This window comes from Corythoichthys intestinalis, chromosome 12, assembly GCF_030265065.1.
Source record: "Corythoichthys intestinalis isolate RoL2023-P3 chromosome 12, ASM3026506v1, whole genome shotgun sequence".
Lineage (NCBI taxonomy): Eukaryota > Metazoa > Chordata > Actinopteri > Syngnathiformes > Syngnathidae > Corythoichthys > Corythoichthys intestinalis.
The window spans coordinates 40,111,447-40,131,528 of NC_080406.1; the positions used below are offsets into that span (position 1 = coordinate 40,111,447).

General features: G+C 38.6%; 1 protein-coding gene across 15 annotated transcripts in view; it reads right to left on the reverse strand.

The window, feature by feature from the left end:
• Positions 1–20,082, reverse strand: part of stxbp5l (syntaxin binding protein 5L) — a 239,039-nt gene that overhangs the window by 80,591 nt on the left and 138,366 nt on the right. For all 15 annotated transcript variants that reach the window (XM_057852750.1, XM_057852747.1, XM_057852744.1 and 12 more), the window contains exons 5-6: positions 12,713–12,847; positions 5,116–5,179 (exon numbers count right to left, since the gene is read on the reverse strand). In XM_057852750.1, the coding sequence (XP_057708733.1) occupies positions 5,116–5,179; positions 12,713–12,847 (199 nt within the window). The remainder of the gene's footprint in view (positions 1–5,115; positions 5,180–12,712; positions 12,848–20,082) is intronic.

Sequence of the window (20,082 nt, forward strand, 5' to 3'; positions counted from 1 at the left end):
TTGTTTGGTATTATCGCCTCACATTGAACTTTTTAAAAACAGCTACTGTCTTTCCAAATGATGCAGACCAAGTTGTTGCGTATTTTAGTGAAGAAACAGTCCAATTTCTGACAAGGATGCACTAAAGGACCCAAATGCTCGACAGTTCAATCCAAACAAAGATTTATTTTCCAGTTCAAAAAAGGAAGTTAACAAAAATTCACGGCAACAGCTGGACATCAATCAACTGAGTAGATTTCACTAAAAACAAAAAGGCATTAGTTCAAAAACTTGAATCGGTCTCAAAAAGGGGCTTACAGAAGGACGTGGCAGGATAGCAGAAAAACCGACACTAGGCAAGGTTAGAAGCAGGCTATTTATACAGAGGGTCACAGGTGGACGCAATCAGCCTGATTGACAAAGGCAGGAAGTAAAGTTAACTCTAGGAGGCACGCCACTACCAAAATAAAAGAATCTGACATGAATCAACACAAAACATTAACAAGACTTCCAAGATGTGACAATTTCCACCTATCCTTGAAGCGTCGGCCGTCGCAGTCAACTTTCTTTTTTTTTGTTGATTGTCGCAATTTCAGAAAATTGGAAGGGTCACACGGGGTAATGTTACTTAGAAAGTGCTGCTGCCTTTTAGTGGGTAAATGAGGAGCAGCATTTAGTGAGAAAGAAACTTCATATGCTGGTAGCAGCACTGATGACCAATTTATTAATTCTGTGTGCGGGCCAGACGTAATTGATTTTATGACAGAGGCTGGGGGCCGGACGAAGTTTGAACGCGGGCCGCATTTGGCCCCCGGGCCGGACTTTGGACATGTCTGCCCTAGGGGGTCCGGGGGCATTTTATTGTAAAATGCATCAATTTCGTGCACTTTGAGAGAAAATGAAGAAAATGTGTCTAGACTGTGACTGTCTGACTTGGGGCGCTCAAAGTATTGCAAGGCTGAACTGGAGTTGGGTTCATTTTCTGTACTAGCTCTATGATCAACCTTAAAAAACAAATGAAAGAATTTATTTTTCAAAGCAAGTTTTATGTATCCAATTGATTATAATATATCTCTATATATCTCTGTCTATAAAATGATTTCATTGTTTATGCCATAATTCAGTGGTCACCAAACCATTCCACATAGGGCCGCAGCGGGCGTAGGATTTCATTCCAACAAAACAAGACAACACCTATGCACCAATCTAGTGTCTTACAAGTGTAATCAGTTGATTGCAGTCAGGTGCTGCTTGTTTTAGCAGAAACTTCATTGGTTTAACTGTCGGTACTCGATCGGTTGAAACAAAAACCAGGCCCCACAACGGCCCTTGAGGACCGGTTTGGAGACCCCTGCCATAATTAATCTTGCCATACAAATAAGACATTTCAATGAAAATACAATAAACATTTCAAGACAAATCCTGGATACATAACCTTCATTGGAAAGTATTAACCAGAAAACAAAACGATATATACATGATTAAAATATATATATATCATATCAAGTTAACTAAACTTTAAAGTAAAACCATTCATTTTATTAATATTTTGTTATATTTCTTCTGAATTAATATTGCTGCTGCGTGTGCATACATTGTTTTACAGCTAAAATATTTTTCCTTAGGAGAGTGATAGTAGGACTAGCATACTGTAACTTGACACGATTGCAAACAGACCAGCTGGCACTAACCCTTTAATTGTCATTTATTTAATTTAAAATGTAGCTACCTGGTGGATAACAATTGCCAGTATACCGAGCAAGTGACCGTATTTATCCCTTTTTACTTGCCCTGCGCTTGTCTGGGGAACTTCCACCAGCTTATCATTACACCCTCCCTCTTCTTTTCTCTCTCCCAGCACCGGCTGCAAGTCAGAGCGGCTTCCGCTCCCCCTCTCACCATCGCCGGGGGCTGAGCTGCTGTTACCCGACGTGGCCGTTGTATGGACTGCTGCTTGCGAAAATATTTGTCAATTTATGACATTTTAATGCTTCGCTCTCCAGTTTCTTTATTTTTTTTCTCCCTAACCTTCTCCGCGCCACCCTTCTCTTTTCTTTTTTTGCCACCACCATCCATATTGTGCATTGACGCTAGTCGCTAGTTTGCTTCCACAAAGAACCAATGAAGGCTACTTTGTGCTTTCTTCGTTCTTCTATAAGACTGGCGATGAACAGCAGGCGCATTGCTGCCATCTGTCGGATTGGATGCGAACTGTAGATAATCAGAGGCTAGGGGGGGATAAAAACAGGGATGCATAATGATTGGCGGCCGCCGGCCATCCAGGGCACCGGCCGTTCTGTGATCCTCCAGAACACACAGATTACCAGTCCGCCCCTGGTCATAACCATAGGCGGATCTTCTATTCAGGCGAAGTAGGCGATCGCTCTAGGCCCCCAACCAGTAGGGGGCCCCCTACAACCAGCCCCAACGTGCAAGGGCTTGAGCCAACGGAACCAGCAGCACCCCCAACTATTCGTCATGTATAATTATGGTAGCATACCAAACAAACAAATAACAAAACAAAAATGAAAGCCATTTGAATGCTACATTTATATTATCTACCCCCCCACACACGCACTACAATGGACTGTTCCGCGATGACGGACTGAGTATCAGCCGCTTAGCTACATTTAGCGCCGTTTAGCTTCGCTTAGCTCTGTTTAGCATCGCTTAGCTCCGCTTAGCTGTTTGTTAGCTTCACTTAGCTCTCCTGCGTTTTTCACCCCACTAAACTCACTATTTATACAGTTCACTTGCACGTCGCACTTCGCACTTTGCACTTTGCACGTCAGCTATCGTTTATTTCGAACACATGGGCGAACGTGCTCTCCATGAGAGCCAAAGTGCAGTGAGGGAGAAGTTAAGAACCGGTCGGAGGCCGCTAACGCCTCTTTTAACTTTCTTCTTCTTCACACTGAACATAAAATACACGACAGCACACCCTGTGGCGAAACAGTGCAGTACAGTTCCAATCAGTCATACAATAACACTCAACAGCTGGTTAACAGCATTTGCTAAAAATAAAATCTATTAGTGACACCACAAGCAATGACGAAGAATGTTTTTTTACGGAGTTTAAAGCTTTCGGTTAGCGGTTTAGCGAACGTACCTCCGGTGAACATTTCAAAATAAAAGCACGTCATATTCGTTGTCATATAAATAACGATTTCTGGAGTTAATCCCACATAGTTCAGAATTAATAGTATAATATGTTGAGTAAATACTACAGAATACAGATTCTACAATAAGAATAGCTTTCAAATGACACTCTTTATGACAAATATGATTGGCAATGAATAATTATTATAATTATTATACTACTATTATATATAGTAGTATACTATAATACTATTGCTAGATTTTTTTTTTGAGAACTGTTTTGAATAATGTTGGAAAGGCAAAGTCAGTTTTCTGAATCTGTTTACTTTCCACTCTTTTGCACTAGTAAATGTTATCAGCATTTAACCTCATTGTTTATTTGTGATTAATTATTGTCATTTACATGATTATTTGTACTTTAATAAAGAATTTAAATGTTCCAAAATGGTTTTGTGAATTACTAAGCGTCAACTAAAATTTCATTGCTCAATTAGTAAAAAAAAAAAAAAAAAAAAAAAAAAAAAAAAAAAAAAAAAAACAAAGAAAGAAAAGAAAAAAAAAAGAACATTATTAGATTAGTCAACTAATTGTAAAACTAGTCGGCTGACTAATCAGGAGAAAATTTGTCGTTTAGGACAGCCCTAGTGTACCGGAACATATTTCCTCCACACCCTTCTCACCTTTTTAACCCCTGACCCATGAAGAGGGCCCCTGGATATGTTCGCCTTAGGCCCCAAAATTGCCAAGTCTGCCACTGGTCATTACATAACCACAACATTGTAAAAAAAAAAAACAGTAACTTCAAAAAGACCAAATGTTAACAGACCATCCAGTGGGAAAACTTCAAATCTCAATCACTTTGTTGTTATTTTTCTTGGTGAGGACACTAATTAAAATGGCTACACCTTCATTAATCCTGAACAGATTAAAATGAAATTCGGGACGTACAGTATATTCTAGGGATGTAAGCGCATCAATTCTTGGAGCCCGATTTTTTCCCCCTAGTTTGTTTCAAGGTTGATTAACCCATTGGCTGCCATTTGTTGCGTTCACTTAGAAAAAAAATTCTTTAATCGTATAAGAATTGGGATCAATAGTATGATCAGATGCACTGTTTTCATGGACACTTTCGGGCCTGCCTGCTTTTTGGGTATGCTTATCATGTACCTGGTCTGATGAGACATTTAAGGAGCAGGAAAATGTTAAACTCCATGATCCCAAAACGTTAATGATTTTAAAATCATTCAGTTGTTCTTTACTTTCAAGTAGATGATAAATCAAGTCGTGAAAGGCAATTAAAATACATAATAAATAACAATAAGTTAAAAAAAAAATTACAAATAAAAAAGTAATAATAAAATTAATATTGATTTTTAGGTATGCCGCAAAAAAAAAAGAAACACTGATGCAAAAATAGATATGTTAAAAAAGCATTATAATAACTAACAACCGAAATACACTTTGGTTCGGGCCCCCAGTAACACTCTAAAGTTGATTATGATTATTATTTTGTAATGTAATTATTTTGTATATATAGTAGTACAGTATTTAACTCATTGCCAGCCATTGACAACGATGGACGTCAGATTCATCTAAACTGGGAGGTCTGACAGTGAATGATCATGTATAATCACTGTCAGCCCTCCCAGTCAAAATGGCGTCATCACTAGCACCCAATGAGTTTAAATAAGTGCCCTATACAGTCCATAACCCTTTAATGCAGCATGAAAAATTTTGTCTGATGTCACTTAGTGCAACAAGCAGTGGCAGCTGTGAGTGTGTGTCTTGTTTTCATGTCTTCACAGCTTGTCAAGGCTGATTTTTTTTCCAGCTGCCATGAAAACCATCGGGCAAATCAATGCGCTTGTCAATGACCTCCTCTGCAACTATTTTCACCTGACACTTTTGTAACAATTTGTTAGCGGCTTGCGTGCGTCAAGGGAAGGGAAAAATATTCCCACGTTGTTGATGTTAGATCTGTTGATAAATGGGAAAAAAAAGAAAAAAGGAAAAGCACTTTTTTATCAACCTACTCACCTTGCCTTCATCTTTTGGGCTGTCACTCAAGTGAACTACAGGTCCTGGATGAGTCTTAGTTGATCTGTAAAGGGAGAGTAAGATAAGAAGATAAGAGTGGAGAAAGACAATGATCATATTCATTTACACCTTGGCTGCCATTGACGGACACGATCGTCCAATCCATTTATCCGGGAATGCTTGTAGTGCATGATCATGTTTCAGTCCCTCTGCCTACTGCCCATAGTTTGCTAGGATTGGCTTCAGCACCCCCATGATCCTCATGGGGATAAGCGGAGCGGAAGATGAGTGAATAAATGAATTTTCAAAATAATATATGGCGGAAAACACAGACAAGGCTGAAAGAGCAGTTTCTGCTCTTGCACTCCTCTTTAATAGAAACTGCTGTAATTCAAGCCAAAACAACTGTTGTGTTTGATAGAACAATAGGTGTATATACTGCCATAGCAGATTCATGGTATAATAAGCCCCCAAACTATTTTAAATTTGTCCGTTTTACCCTGAAAATCCCAGTTTACAAATGTCACGCAACCGCTTTTGTTTCAACCCAGCCATAAAATGAGGGTGATTAATCATGTTTATTATTCAAAATGTCTGTCATTTTTAGCTTAGAATCATTAATTAATGTCTAATATTCCATTTATGGGTTAAAAAATTATTCACTCGCATATTTTAAACTTTTAAACAAATTACGTCACAATGAAAAAAATGGTGTCTGTAAAAAAGTCACGGATATCTCATCAGTATCGCTTAATTGTATTTTCCATGTTACTGTCGCATTTTCTCCAATGTTTGATGGTAAATAATCGATTCTAACAAAGAAAAATTGAAAAAACGTATAAAAGGATAACTATATGAAAAAGAAAATCTCGACCCCTCCTTGATGTCTGCGATTTCTGCATCGCGACCCTTGTTACTACCATGTTTCACCCATAAAATCCCCCAAAAAATCCAGCTGTGGCCATTCACAGCTGTATCTTGACACTCAGTGATACACGCTACATGGAGTTTTTGGATCAAAACAAGGTAAGTACGCGATAATATCCCGTTAAAGTCATGGCGTCCGTAATTCTGCTCTCGCGTGCTCTCACCTCCAGATAGGGTTTTGCTGTTTAAATTTTTCTTTCTTTCTTTCCTGTTCAAAATTTTTCGTCCCCCAGAAAATTAAGATTTTAAGCTTTCCAATGATGTATCACACATGCAAATCGGACAATTTTGAAATTTGGCCAAATCAGGGGTCTCAGAGCGGAACTTCGAGTCACCTGAGTGTTTTCGGCCATATACAGTGAGGAGCAGAATTATTTGCACCCATTGTGATTTTGCAAGTTCACCCACTTAGAATATAGGTAGAGGTCCGAAATTTCAATCATAGATGCATCCACTTCTAGAGACATAATCTAAAAAAAATCTAGAACTCACATTGTAGGATTTTTCCATAATTTATTTGTAATTTACTGGGGTTCATAAGTATTCGCACCCCCGAGAATCAGCAAAAATTATGACACTCAAAGAGTTGTCTGGTTATCTTAAAAAAAAGTTCACCTTTACCCCATGAGTAACCACCCACCCACCACTCATTTGAGCTCTTTATTGTCATCTGTGCACCCCGCAGTCAGTCAAATTCCAACTTCTAATATGGGCAAAACCTATGGGACGATTGGAAAGCAGCTTGGTGAGAATAAACAGTTGCAGCAATTGTTAGAAAATGGAAAAGGCAAAACATGACTAATAATCTACCTCAAAATGGGGCTCCATGTAAAATCTCTCCTTGTGCGGCATCACTCATGATGAGAAAAGTGAGAGCTCAGCCTAGAACTACGTGGCAGGAGCTGGTCAAGAGAGCTGGATGCACAGTTTTAAAGTCTACTGTCAGTAGAACACTAGAGTGCAGTGGTTTAAAATCATGCATTGCTCAGAAGGTTCCTCTGTTGATGCCAGTACATGTGAAGGCCCGTCTGAAGTTTGCCAGGGATCATCTGAATGATGCAGACGGGTCATGGGAGAAATGCATGTGGTCAAATGAGACCAAAGTAGAACTTTTTGGTGCAAACTTTACTTGTCATGTGTGGAGGAAAAACAAGGATGAGTACAATGCCAAGAACACCATCCCCACTGTGATGTACCAGTGTGGAAACCTCATGTTTTGGGGCTGATTTTTGGCAATGGGGACAGGACGACTGTACTGTATAAAGCAGAGGATAAATGGTGAAATGTATCGTCAGATTTTGAGCCGCAACCTCTTTCCCTCAGTCAGAGACTTGAAGATGAGTCGTGGCTGGATCTTCCGACATGACAATTATGCGAGGCACACAGCCAAACTGACCAAGGAGTGGCCTAGCCAGTCTGTAGACCTCAATCCAATAGAAAATCTTAGGATGGAGCTGAAACTTGGTGTTTCTCATCGACAGCACCGGAACTTGACAGATCTAGAGAAAATTTGTGTGGAGGAATGGGCCAAAATCACTATTTCCATATGTGAAAACCTGGTTAAGAACCACAGAAAGCGTCTAACCTCTGTAATTGTAAACAAAGGCTTCTGCACTCACTGATTTTCTCAGGGATACAAATACTTATGAACCCCAGTAAATTACAAATAAATTATTAAAAAATCATACGATGTGAGTTCCGGATTTTTTTTAAGATTACGTGTCTATAAGTAGAAATGCATCTATGATTGAAATTTCCGACCTCTACCTATTTTCTAAGTGTAACTTGCAAAATCACAAGTGGTGTATATATTTTTGCTTCTCACTGTATATATGTATATACAAAAAATGAAAAATAGTAATAATTTTAACTAAATAAAACAAAGAAAAAACAAAAAGGAAACATCATTTACACTTTCACTTTTTATACATAAATTTTAATATAATAAAACAAAGGGGAAAGACAAATGTTTTCTGATTAGGGTTAACAGTAGAAAATACTATTTTTTATTTTATCAGAAACTGTTCTACTGCAATTTTATTTTTTTCTTTAATTAAAAAAAAAAAAAAAAACTAACAAAAAAATTGGGAAAGCTAAATATGTTAGGTTTTGTGTTGGTTTTATCCTAGTGTGACTTGTCCCTGTGATTGCCCATTAATTTCACCAGTTGTGCCTGCTCCTAGTGTATCCACCAATCTGCATCCTCCTGTGTTACCCAGCTGTTCCTCGGTGTCTCGTTACCCCTTGTCTGCGTGTGTGTATACAAGCACCCAGTTTCTTTTCACTCCTTGTTTCGTCATTGTCAATGTCTCAGTTCATGTCAACGTTGATCCTTGTCCGTTCCAGTGCCCCAGCCATTGCGTTCCTCTGCCTAGTAAGTTTTTTTTGAGACCAGTCTTTTGCCAATACCCTGGATTTTGATTGCTGTGATTTTTGGTAGTGATGGTAAAATAAAGCCTCATGAGGCATTGCACCACTTGAGCCAATTGGTTCGAGAAAGGGTTCATTTCTCGCAGCTTCATGTGTCCACGGAACCACCTACTGGCTAAGTGTATAATGACAGTCATTTGTCTCCCAACCACATAAGCAATTTGCTTATTTTTGTGGGCGTGTCTGTTGGGAGGGTATTATTTAGCAAAATATTGTCTCACCAAACCTCGATATACATAGATTACCACATAAGTATATATATTTTTTTCTTCAACTTTCTTTTCATTGTTTTCCTGTCACAGAAGTTAAATTTGGCATACATCTTCAGCAATGGGATCAAACTCATAACCTGAGTGACCATAATGTATGGGGGGCAGTACCCTCTGAATCAAAAAGAAAAAAACCCAAAAAGGACCTATACATATGAAACAGAAACACACACATAGACATAAACAGTACCTCATAGTCATAAAAATATATGATATGGCGATGTCTCCTGTAGGTCAGCAGTGCCAAGCAGCTCCCCAAAAATCAACGTACGACAAGTTATACATATAAACGTATGAACTTTTGGGTCCAGTAAGAGGAGTGGCCACATACAGTCACAGTCATACGTCACTCGTGAAGTAAAACTTACAAACAATATATAGTTTTTTTTAATGTAGTGGGTGTATGTGTGAAAGTGATTCCATTATCATAATGTGGCAGGTTGTGCAATGTTTTTTTTTCTGAAAAGTGTTTTGTACTTCCCTGATCTAAGTACATGTAAGGCCGAGACTTGAATGGAACAACACTTCTTTATTCAGTGTGCTTCTCATCATATATGTCACAGAGACATAACAGAGATTCATTTTTATACTGTAATACCACACCCACAGGAGGTGCACACTATGGCAACAGCAGTGTGACATAAATATGTCACAAAAAGGACACATGTGTATGTAGCCGGTGTTGCATGGATCCACCCCATGCGACACAATGCTTCCCATTTGCCCAGGACAGGACTCGAACCCATGCGTACCACACATACAGCACAGCAGGTGGATGCTCTGACCACCAAGCCAACGGACCTGCGTGTACCCTACACGTAATCAGGGGGAGAACAGTAAACGTGTTTGTGTAACATGAAAAAGGGTCCTAATTATGCCTGTGTAATTTGGAAATTGCTGTAGCTACAGGATGATGGGGATTTTCATTCTGTTTTATTATAAAAAAAAAAAAATCCACAGAGAAGAAGTCCTCTTTCTTGCTGGTTCCATCCAAGTATGAACTACTGTCCCCTTCTCTCAACTCACTTAAACTTTCCACTCTCCAAACCCCCTCCAAACTAGCCAAACTCTCACCTGATCACAACTCTCCTTCAAACACCCACATTTTGAATGCAGCCTGAGGTGTTGATAGACTGTAGCGAGCTGTCAAACCGCGCAACAAATCTAAAGCACTCTGTGCAGCAATCACATGGTACAGCTGGGCAGCGAGGCTTCGGGCGGCATCATTTTCGGAACCTCCCCTAAATGAAGCGAGCCTCGGTACGCGCTTCGCAGAAAAGTCCCTTCATTACTCGACACACGCTTCCAAGGCTCGCCGCACCTCGTGACATCACTATTTTTTGGGATCAACTCAGTTTTGGTTTGTACTTTGTTTTTCTGTCGGCTTTAATTAAATTACTTTTGCACCACCTTTTTGCCTCGCTTCCCTTTCCCTGCACTTGGGTCCACACACCACCTGCCTGCCCGCATTCCTGACAAAATATCTGATTTCTGTACTGTAACAGTAAGAAATGTGAATTTTAAATGAATGGCACATTGCAAAAATATTAGTTTTTGGCAGCTCTAGGAGTCAACATGTTTCAGATTTGCAGTAAACGTTACTTTGCACTGCATTGTGAATAATGCATGAATTGGCACAACCTTCATTCACAGATTCTTTCTAAGAACCCACAGAAATTGTTAGAAATGTGCCTTCTGTATTGGCTCCTAAACATTAAGTCGTCACCCGAGACCTTTTCCGAGAGAGTCTTCCCACTCAGACACACAAACAAACAAACACGCCCAGTGTTATGACTCCTCACTGTAGTTTGGGTTGTCACAAGAGAACAAGATGGCTATGTGTGGAAGTGCTGAGTGACTGACATGGTAGCAGGGAGCTTGTCTGTGTAACACCAGGGAGTGTGATGTGGGTGGGTGACATTTGAGAGAGAAAAAAAAAACCTCATCAAACGCATGAATGCCACAGTGCTGTTATTGATAGCTATATAAGATGTCAATCTATATTGGCGATTGTATGTTTTTCCATTTTTTGGGACTTGCGTGACGCGTATCTTACTGAGATCAGAGTTCAGTTTTTGTTGTGCGTGCATACAACTTAAAAGGCGGTTAAGTCATCCCTGACATTTGGGTTCTAAAATGTCAAGACTTCATCGTTTTACTCTATACTGTGAGACATTTTTGTTGAATGTCATTTTAATCAGTGTTAAACCGCAGTGACCCTGACCTACAACGCAACAAGAGCATACCTGTGTGATGAATGTCTAATTGAGCAAAGCCTTTTTTTTTCTCTCTCTCTCTCTCTCTCTCTCTCTCTCTCTCTCTCTCTCTCTCTCTCTCTCTCTCTCTCTCTCTCTCTCTCTCTCTCTCTCTCTCTCTCTCTCTCTCTCTCTCTCTCTCTCTCTCTCTCGCTTTCCCTGATTATAAACCTTTTATAGGTCAAGTGACTTTTTTTGGTAATTAAAAAAAATTATATCTGTCAACCACATATGTGGACATCATATTTTAGTGTAAAAGTGTGGCTTCCAAAAACCAAAATGTGTCTCAATTGTTATCTTTATGCATACTGCGTTCTTATTATCAGTCATTATTTTTTAAAAATATTTTTCAAATTATTAAATAAAATGTAAAAACTTATAACTGTAAAGTTGTTGCATGTTTTTTTGTTTTTGTTTGTTTTATAGTTTTTAACTTGTTGCCTGCCAGTGACGAGACATATGTCTAATTCATTTAAACTGGCTGGAATGGCTGTGAATGCTCATATTTCAGTGTCATTGATGGCGCTAGACGTCCAAATCCTTTTGACTGAGAGAGGCTGCCAGCCGTTATTCGCTGCCAGCCTCTTCCACTCCAAAGGCATTGGACGTCTAGTTGTGTGGTAGCCAATGACTCTGCTTAGTGCTCTTTTAAACGGATCCACGGACAGAAGGACTAGTAGTACTTAAAAGATAAACGTTATTATGAGTTAAAATAATTTGATATTGAAACCCCTCTTGATGTTTTCGTTTTTATACTATTTGTAAAATTAGTTTAACTTGTTATTGACGTCGGAGGGGGGTGACGTCACATAGTTACGCTGCCGGGTTTCAAGAGTATGACTTTAGCGAGATAAACATGTGATATGTTCAACCCTTTCAATTTGAACCCGAGAGGAACATAATAAGCATGACAGCACTGTGGATATCTCACAAAACGAGCAGCAAAAGCAAAATGTACAGGAAAGACAAAAAAAAAAAAAAAAAAGAAAGAAAGAAAAAAAAAAACTGTGTTCTGCCAAAATGTGCTACACCGGCAAAACGTCTTACAAGAGATAAATTTGACACCCATAGTACTACCGTGCGCTTTCCGCTTGTTTAGTTTATATGCATACAGACAGAACATACTAAAGCTGCCTTAAGAAAATACTTAAACGTAGTAATATCAAATAAAGGTGGTTTAAATATGCTACGTGAAAAATGTGGTCAACAGATCAACAATCTGCTTTAAAGCTACCACAAGCCGCAGAAAACACTATGCTTAAAAGTATTAGAGGGAAACATGCAAAAAGTATTTTGAGGCAATGAAAAGGTAATAAAAGACTCAATAAAAACACAAATAGTAAGCACTCGCCGCATTTAACCTATGAGTGCATGTGTTGGACGTCTCGCAGTGTAGAAGAAGTTGCAGTAACTTGGTAGTATTCATCGAGTGACAGTGACAATCTACGTCATCACCCAGAGCGTCCATAAAACATGGCGCCCTCTGTACGTCAAAACTTACTAAATATTATAGACTTTTAAATCAATGGCAATATTTTATGTGTTTCTAATAACATATTTTAGTAAAAAAGACAACAATTGTGGCCCATTAGAGCCTACAAGTCTTTCAGTCCGAGTTTCCCTTCAAGGGTTCAACTGGCCGAGGATTAGCAAAAATTCAGTTTCAACTCACATAACTAATCATTTGTACATAATTATATTGTATGTAGCACTTACAGTTCGATGGCTTTGTTCCACATGATGACGTATCCAGACAAAATGAAGGATTCGATGTTGACGATATGTGTGTTCCCACGCTCCGTCCCCACATAAAGCCATTTACTCTGAAATGGAAGGTGGCAAAATGTGATCCTGAAGAACAAGAAACAAAATAGGGAGGAAAACGGTTAGGATACGCATAGAAAGTACAAACTGGTATGTATGACTGAGAAGTGAAGTGGCCCGCCAGGCTTATCAAGCACTGGGACAAACCCTGTTATCAGTGTCTTTGTTGTCATGGTAATAGATGACATACCTGACATGAGTGTGACAGCTCGTACTATAAGTGGGGTGTAATGCTTTATCCATCATGGAGCTTTGAGAACGTAAGAGACGTTTGTCAGACAAGGGACCGTTTTAAATTGTGAAAAAAAAAAATTATCTCCTTGAAAGTCATTCAAAAGACCAAGATACAATCTCCATGATGGGATAATGCACAATTTCATGTTGCAATCTTTCTGTAAGATTGCCTTATTGCACTAACTAAGTGATATCCTCTTTAGTGCACACAACCCTGAGTGTGGGGCATACTTGCATGCTATCTAGGGAGTTCCATAATGCGCTGTGATGTATTATAGTCATTACTGGATAGTCAACAGGTTTTTTTTTCATCTAAATTTCAGCTCCGTGTTCACTTTCAGTTAACATTCAGATGTAAATATTCAGGCACTTTCTCCAGAGCAGGTAATTGTTAAAAATATAGAACTCCTGTTGATTGACAGCTAGCAAAGCAGTGATGTTGGAATTCAGCACCATACCATACCACCCTTAATAAAATGAGGTTTATAATTGCCCTCATCCATGCCAGCCATTTCTTGACTCATTCATAGAATTCATGGGCCTACTCATCCTGAAATTTTCATTTGAAACTTGGCAGGAAGGCTCTCCTGTTATTTTCCCCTCCGGCAAGCAGTGCCTATCATCCGGGTATCATTGCCTATTTCACCCAGCCCTGTTACTCTTTTTTTATGGACACATGCGCCTTCTTCTAATAAGAAAATTCTCAGCCAGAGTCAATAGTTAATCAAAGAACTATTCAGCAGCATTGGAAGAAAAGGAAACCTTAATGTGGCCCATCTAATTAATGCACTGCATCATGTATATATTTATTATCCCTATGACATGTAGTCTAACTTAAAGTAGGAAACCAAATTGGCAAAAAACAAATATAAGCACAGGAAGGCAATGGCAGTTGTTCCATTTGAACCGCATGGTAAGCCATATGCTAAGTTTTTAATAAATCACAGGGCAGATATGACAGATCCAGATGAATCCCGTCCAGCTACAAGTGGGCCATGAAAATAAGTGATTGCAACAAAAGTTCAAATGAACTACAACCACCTGCTACCCCCAAAAAATAGCATAACTGGAGTAACTACTGCCAGGGCCCCTGAGTCCTGCTTCTCCTCTTTTGTGTGTGTGTGTGGGGGGGCTTGATTACCGGATTTAACAGATAGGTGAGCCTGGGATCAAGTGCAGGTGATCATCATCAACAGCCTACTTAAACTGGTCCTTGACCTCACGTCATCACCAGATCAACAACTCAGCTCAACGAGTTCGTGACTCCAGCTTCAGTCAGTTAAGAATCCTGACAATATGTTATTTAGGTAATTTTGCTTTTGTTCCCTAGTACAACTTGCCTGCCTGCTCACCCACCAAAAAGGCTCACCTGACTTTCGTCACCATTTGCCAAACCTGTCAATAAATTGTTGACACTGCCAGTTTGCCTATTATCCCTGCACTCGGATCCCCCGCTAACCCAGAAACGTAATAACTACAAAACAAATCAGCAATCTATTAATTAGCTCTATCAAATTTCATTCTGATCCTTCCACGAATAACAGTTAGTTTAGTTATATCAGAACTGTCTAAAAAGAAATGATGAATTTTGTTTTAACCAGTGTTGTTTTTGGCAGCCCTTTTAATTTTCGTTTTAGAGTTAGTCTTCTGGACGATAATACTTACTAGTCTTAGTCATATTTTAGTCATCTGAAAATGTGTTCGTCTTCGTCTAGTTTTTGTTGACGAAAACTCAAGACTAACCTAGTCAAGTTTTAGTTGACGTTTATTAAAAATGTTTTCGTCTGTAAAATAAAAATAAAAATTACACCAAAAAATAAGTAAATAAAGGTTTCCAGTTACTTTGAATGAACATTGACAAACGAACACATATTGTAGCGTCTTCAAGGAGAACGCCAATTTGGTGGTAATACACACTCGGCATAAAACCGTTCTGTACATTATTTTCAAATAATTATACCTACCTGGACGCCACGAACTATATGTAAAAAAAAAATTGCCAGAGTGTTTAAGAGGACGCTTCCCATTAGCATTAGTCTAATGTTAGCGTGACCGTGAATGCTATGCTAACACTACGAGTTACATTTAGTGTGTGATGATCACTCACCTTTAAAGGCTAAAGCAACATTGCATATTCTCTCTGGCAAAAAAAAAAAAAAAATCTTACCATTTGTGCAAGCCTGGAAACTGGAGAGCAGCAGCAAGTCACGTGAGTGACACAACCAGACACTGCTAAGATGTAAGCTAATTACACATAAAATGTCATAGATTGTGAACATGTAACAGAAACTTTTGTGTATTTTTGTCTCACATTAGTGTCGTTATGTTTTAGTCTCCCAAAACAGGTTTTTGGCTTATTATCGTCTCGTCATCATCATGAAAAAAATTATTAGTTGACGAAATATTTTCAGTATAGTCATCGTTGACGAAAACAACACTGGTTTGAACTAAGAATAATTTGAGTAGGGAAACCGTATGATGAATTGTGAATAATTTGTGATTTTTTAACACTCTTGTTGAAAGAAGTTCAACAAATAATTTCAGATATTAATTCCCTGTTATTTGTAGTCTGCATAACAACATTAGGACCGTTATTTGGAATCGACGTCTGCAAAATTCTGACATTCCCGAATGAACATTTTGGGGTTTCCAGTATCAGGTTGAACCCAGTCAATATTTACAATCACAAATTATTGTTTGTAGCCACCACTGAGATACATTGAGCTATGGACTCAATAATAACTACATGAAACAAAACAATAGCTCATTAAGAAGCTCACAGAAAAAACTCCCGATATAGCTCAGCAGAATGTGAAAAAAAAAAAAAAAAACAGAAAATCTCATTGTTTGATTTTTAAATAATTCATTTGCAAATCATGGTGGAAAATAAGTATTTGGTCAATACCAAAAGTGCATCTCAATACTTTGTTATGTACCCTTTGTTGGCAATAAGGAGGCCAAACGTTTTCTATAACTCTTGATTCTTCACTTAGTGTAAAGAAATCAACTGTGGGAGCAATTATTAGAAAATGGAAAACATTCAAGACATCTGATAATCTCCCTCAATCTGGGGCTCCATGCAAGATCTCACCCCATGGCGTCAAAATGATAACAAGAACGGTGAGCAAAAATCCCAGAACTACACGGGGGGACCTAGTGAATGACCTACAGAGAGCTGGGGCCACAGTAACAAAGGCTACTATAGGCAACACAATGCGCCGGGTGGGACTCAAATCCTGCACTGCCATACGTGTCCCCCTGCTGAAACCAGTACACATCCAGGCCTGGATGCGGTTCGCTAGAGAGCATTTGGATGATCCAGAAGAGGACTGGGAGAATGTGTTATGGTCAGATGAAACCAAAATACTGGTAGATAAACAGGTTCTCATGTTTGGAGGAGAAAGAATACTGAATTGCATCCAAAGAACACCATACCCACTGTGAAGGATGGGGGTGGAAACATCATGCTTTGGGGCTGTTTTTCTGTAAGGGACCAGGACGACTTATCTGTGTAAAGGAAAGAATGAATGGGGCCATGTATCGAGAGATTTTGAGTGAAAATATAGTTCCATCATCAAGAGCATTGAAGATGAGACGTGGCTGGGTCTTTCAGCATGACAATGATCCCAAACACACAGCCAGGGCAACAAAGGAGTGGCTTCGTAAGAAGCATTTCAAGGTCCTGGAAAGGCCTAGCCAGTCTCCAGATCTCAACTCCATAGAAAATCTGTGGAGGGAGATGAAAGTCCGTGTTGCCCAACAACAGCCCCAAAACATCACTGCTCTAGAGGAGATCTGCATGGAGGAATGGGCCATAATACCAGCAACAGTGTGTGAAAAGCTGGTGAAGAGTTACAGAAAACGTTTGGCCTCCGTTATTGCCAACAAAGGGTACATAACAAAGTATTGAGAGGACCTTTTGGTATTGACCAAATACTTATTTTCCACCATGATTTGCAACTAAATTCTTTGAAAATCAAACAATGTGATTTTCTGGCTTTTTTTTCCACATTCTGTCTTTCATGGTTGAGATTTACCCATGTTGACAATTACATGCCTCTCCAATATTTTCAAGTGGGAGAACTTTTAGTGGTTGACTAAATACTTATTTGCCCCACTGTAAGTGCTTGCTAACATGAAAAGCTACATGATTGTGTAACCAACATGGGGGGAAAAAGCAGTTGTTCTTTGAGTTGTGCACAGAAGTGTGCCTAGGGTTTCAATTATGTTCAATAATATTCTGCGGAGAAGAAAAAAAACTCATGCAAGTACTGTAGAAGGAAGAAGTGACTGACAGCTATCACAACACAATAGTCGCCACCATCTCCAGTTATTCATGCATTATTCTGAGTGGAGGTGTTCAGGCGTTCCTTTCTTTAGGTTGACCCTAGAGACAGAGTTAAATAGTAAGTCACCACCTTTGAGAGATGATTCACGAGGCCCCTTTATTTTTTTCCTTTTGTCTTTGCGTATGATTCACTGCTCTGCTTGTGAAAGCTGTAGAAGCCTCCTCCCCCATTGCAACACAAGACAGGTACAATACAGTTCAGAGATCAAAAATATGGCAAACCTTTTCTTCTTTATTTTTGTGTGGGTAATTGACTGTGTAACTAAAATGTGTATAAAAATGTCACTCAGAGGGATTTTAACGGTGAGGATAATTTTCCTCTTCCTTATTAAAATATGCATCAGAAATCTCATTTTGAGGGGTTGTTATTCATAGGTTTTCAGCACTACACCCCTGTGGAAATTTTAATGTTTTCAGCATTTGCATGTTTTTCACCGGGTATTCTGGCTCCCTACTACTTTCCCAAAGCATACATAGGTTTATTAACATGAACACTGCCCAAAAGCTGTGTTGTTACGATCCAGATTTATCATGAAGTTGAAGCAAAGTTGCTTCAAAATGATTTTTTTTTTTTACATTGGCCACAGTAACAATGGAATATGACCAGTTACAACATTTAAACAAAGGAAACACATTAACAACCTTCCTAAATTAACTTATTGGATGCCATTGACAGCAATCGACATCCGCTCCATTTTGAATCGAAGATTTGGCAGCGATCATTCGCTACCAGCCTCTCCCAATGAAAATTGATTGGACGTCTAGCGCCGTCAATGGCACTGAAACATGATCATTCAATATCAGCCATTCCGGTTAAAATGGATTTCATATCTATCGCCGTTAATAGCATTGAATGTGCTAAATAAAGGACACAACTGACTCAGTTTGCCACCAGTCAATGTGGTTCCTCTCACTCCCTTTCAATGGATAACATTTACACATTATACATATATATGATGTAATGCCTAAATGTTGATGAAGCCATTTTGGGACGGTGCGATGAAATGTATTTTCATACTTATGCCGTCAATTGAAATAAGTTTATCACTAGGATACGTCCAATCCATTTGAAGTGGGAGGGTGGCAGCGAATGAAAACATTCATTTGCTGCCATCAACTACCACTTCAAATGAATTGGACATCTATCGCTGTGATTGTCAGCCAATAAATTAAAGCAGTGCCTTTAAATTCAAGTGCGTATGCTGTAATTTAGTGTTTTGTTTTTTTTTTAATATATATACATATTATTGTCTTTTATTGAAAAAAAAAAAAAAAAACAACAACAACAAAAAAAAACCAAACATGGTATCTGTACAGTATCGGTGTCGGCCAATAGCACACAACCGGGTGTTGAAATTGGTTTCGGGAGCCAAAAAATGATATCTATCGGTTCAACACCAACATAATGCTCGAAACAGAATTGTATTAAATCCTTTTAAAATTTCATGATTAAACTTCCCTTTTTTCATGTGATAATGTGAAGACTAAACACGTAGTTTTTAAGAAATTCAATTCTGATCGGAAAAAATGCGCCACAGGGATAGCGACAAGGGGGTATGTTTGCATAGGGACGGTAGGGACATAACACTAGCAACTTTTCGGAATGCTGAAACTGTCCCCAGCAACTTTTAACCAACCATTACAAAATGAGTTCAGTTATATAGGTAATTATATATATATATATATATATATATATATATATATATATATATATATATATATATATATATATATATATATATATATATATATAGTTCCGCTCTGAGACCCCAAATTTAGCCAACTTTCAAAATTATCCGATATGCACGTGTGATACATCATTGGAAAGCTTAAAATCTCAACTTTCTGGGGGAGGAACAATTTTGAACAGGAGGGCATTTTTAAGAAAAACAATTTTTTTTAAACAGCAAAACCCTATCTGGAGGTGAGAGTACGCGAGAGCAGAATTACAGACGCCACGACTTTAACGAGATATTATTGCTTACTTACCTTGTTTCGATCCAAAAACTCCATGTAGCATGTATCACTGAGTGTCAAGACACGGGTTTGAATGGCCACAGCTGGATTTTGGGGGGATTTTATGGGTGAAACATGGTCATATAACAAGGGTCGCGATGCAGAAATCGCAGACATCAAGGAGTGGTCGAGATTTTCTTTTTCATATATTTACCTTTTGAAATGTTTTTTTTCCAATTTTTCTTTGTTTGGATCGATTATTTATCATCTAACATATCGAAAAGAATGCGACTGAAACAACAACAAAAAATACAATGAAGCGATAGTTATGAGGTAAGTATCTGTGACTTTTTTACAGATGTCGTTTTTTTCATTGTGACATAATTTGTTTAAAAGTTTCAAATATGCGAGTGAATAATTTTTTAAAGTTGTTTTTTTTAACGAAATATTAGACATCAATTAATGATTCTAAACTAAAAATGACAGACATTTTGAATAATAAATATGATTAATTACCTTCGTTTTATGGCTAGGTTGAAACAAAAGCGGTTGCGCGGCGTCTGTAAACGAGGGTTTTCCCAGGAAGACGGGCAAATTAAAATGAGTTCAGGGGCTTAATGCGCCATGGATCTGCTATGGCAGCATATAGACATGTTGTTCTATCAAACACAACAGTTCTTTTGGCTTAAAATGCAGCAGTTTCCTATATAGAGGAGTGCAAGAG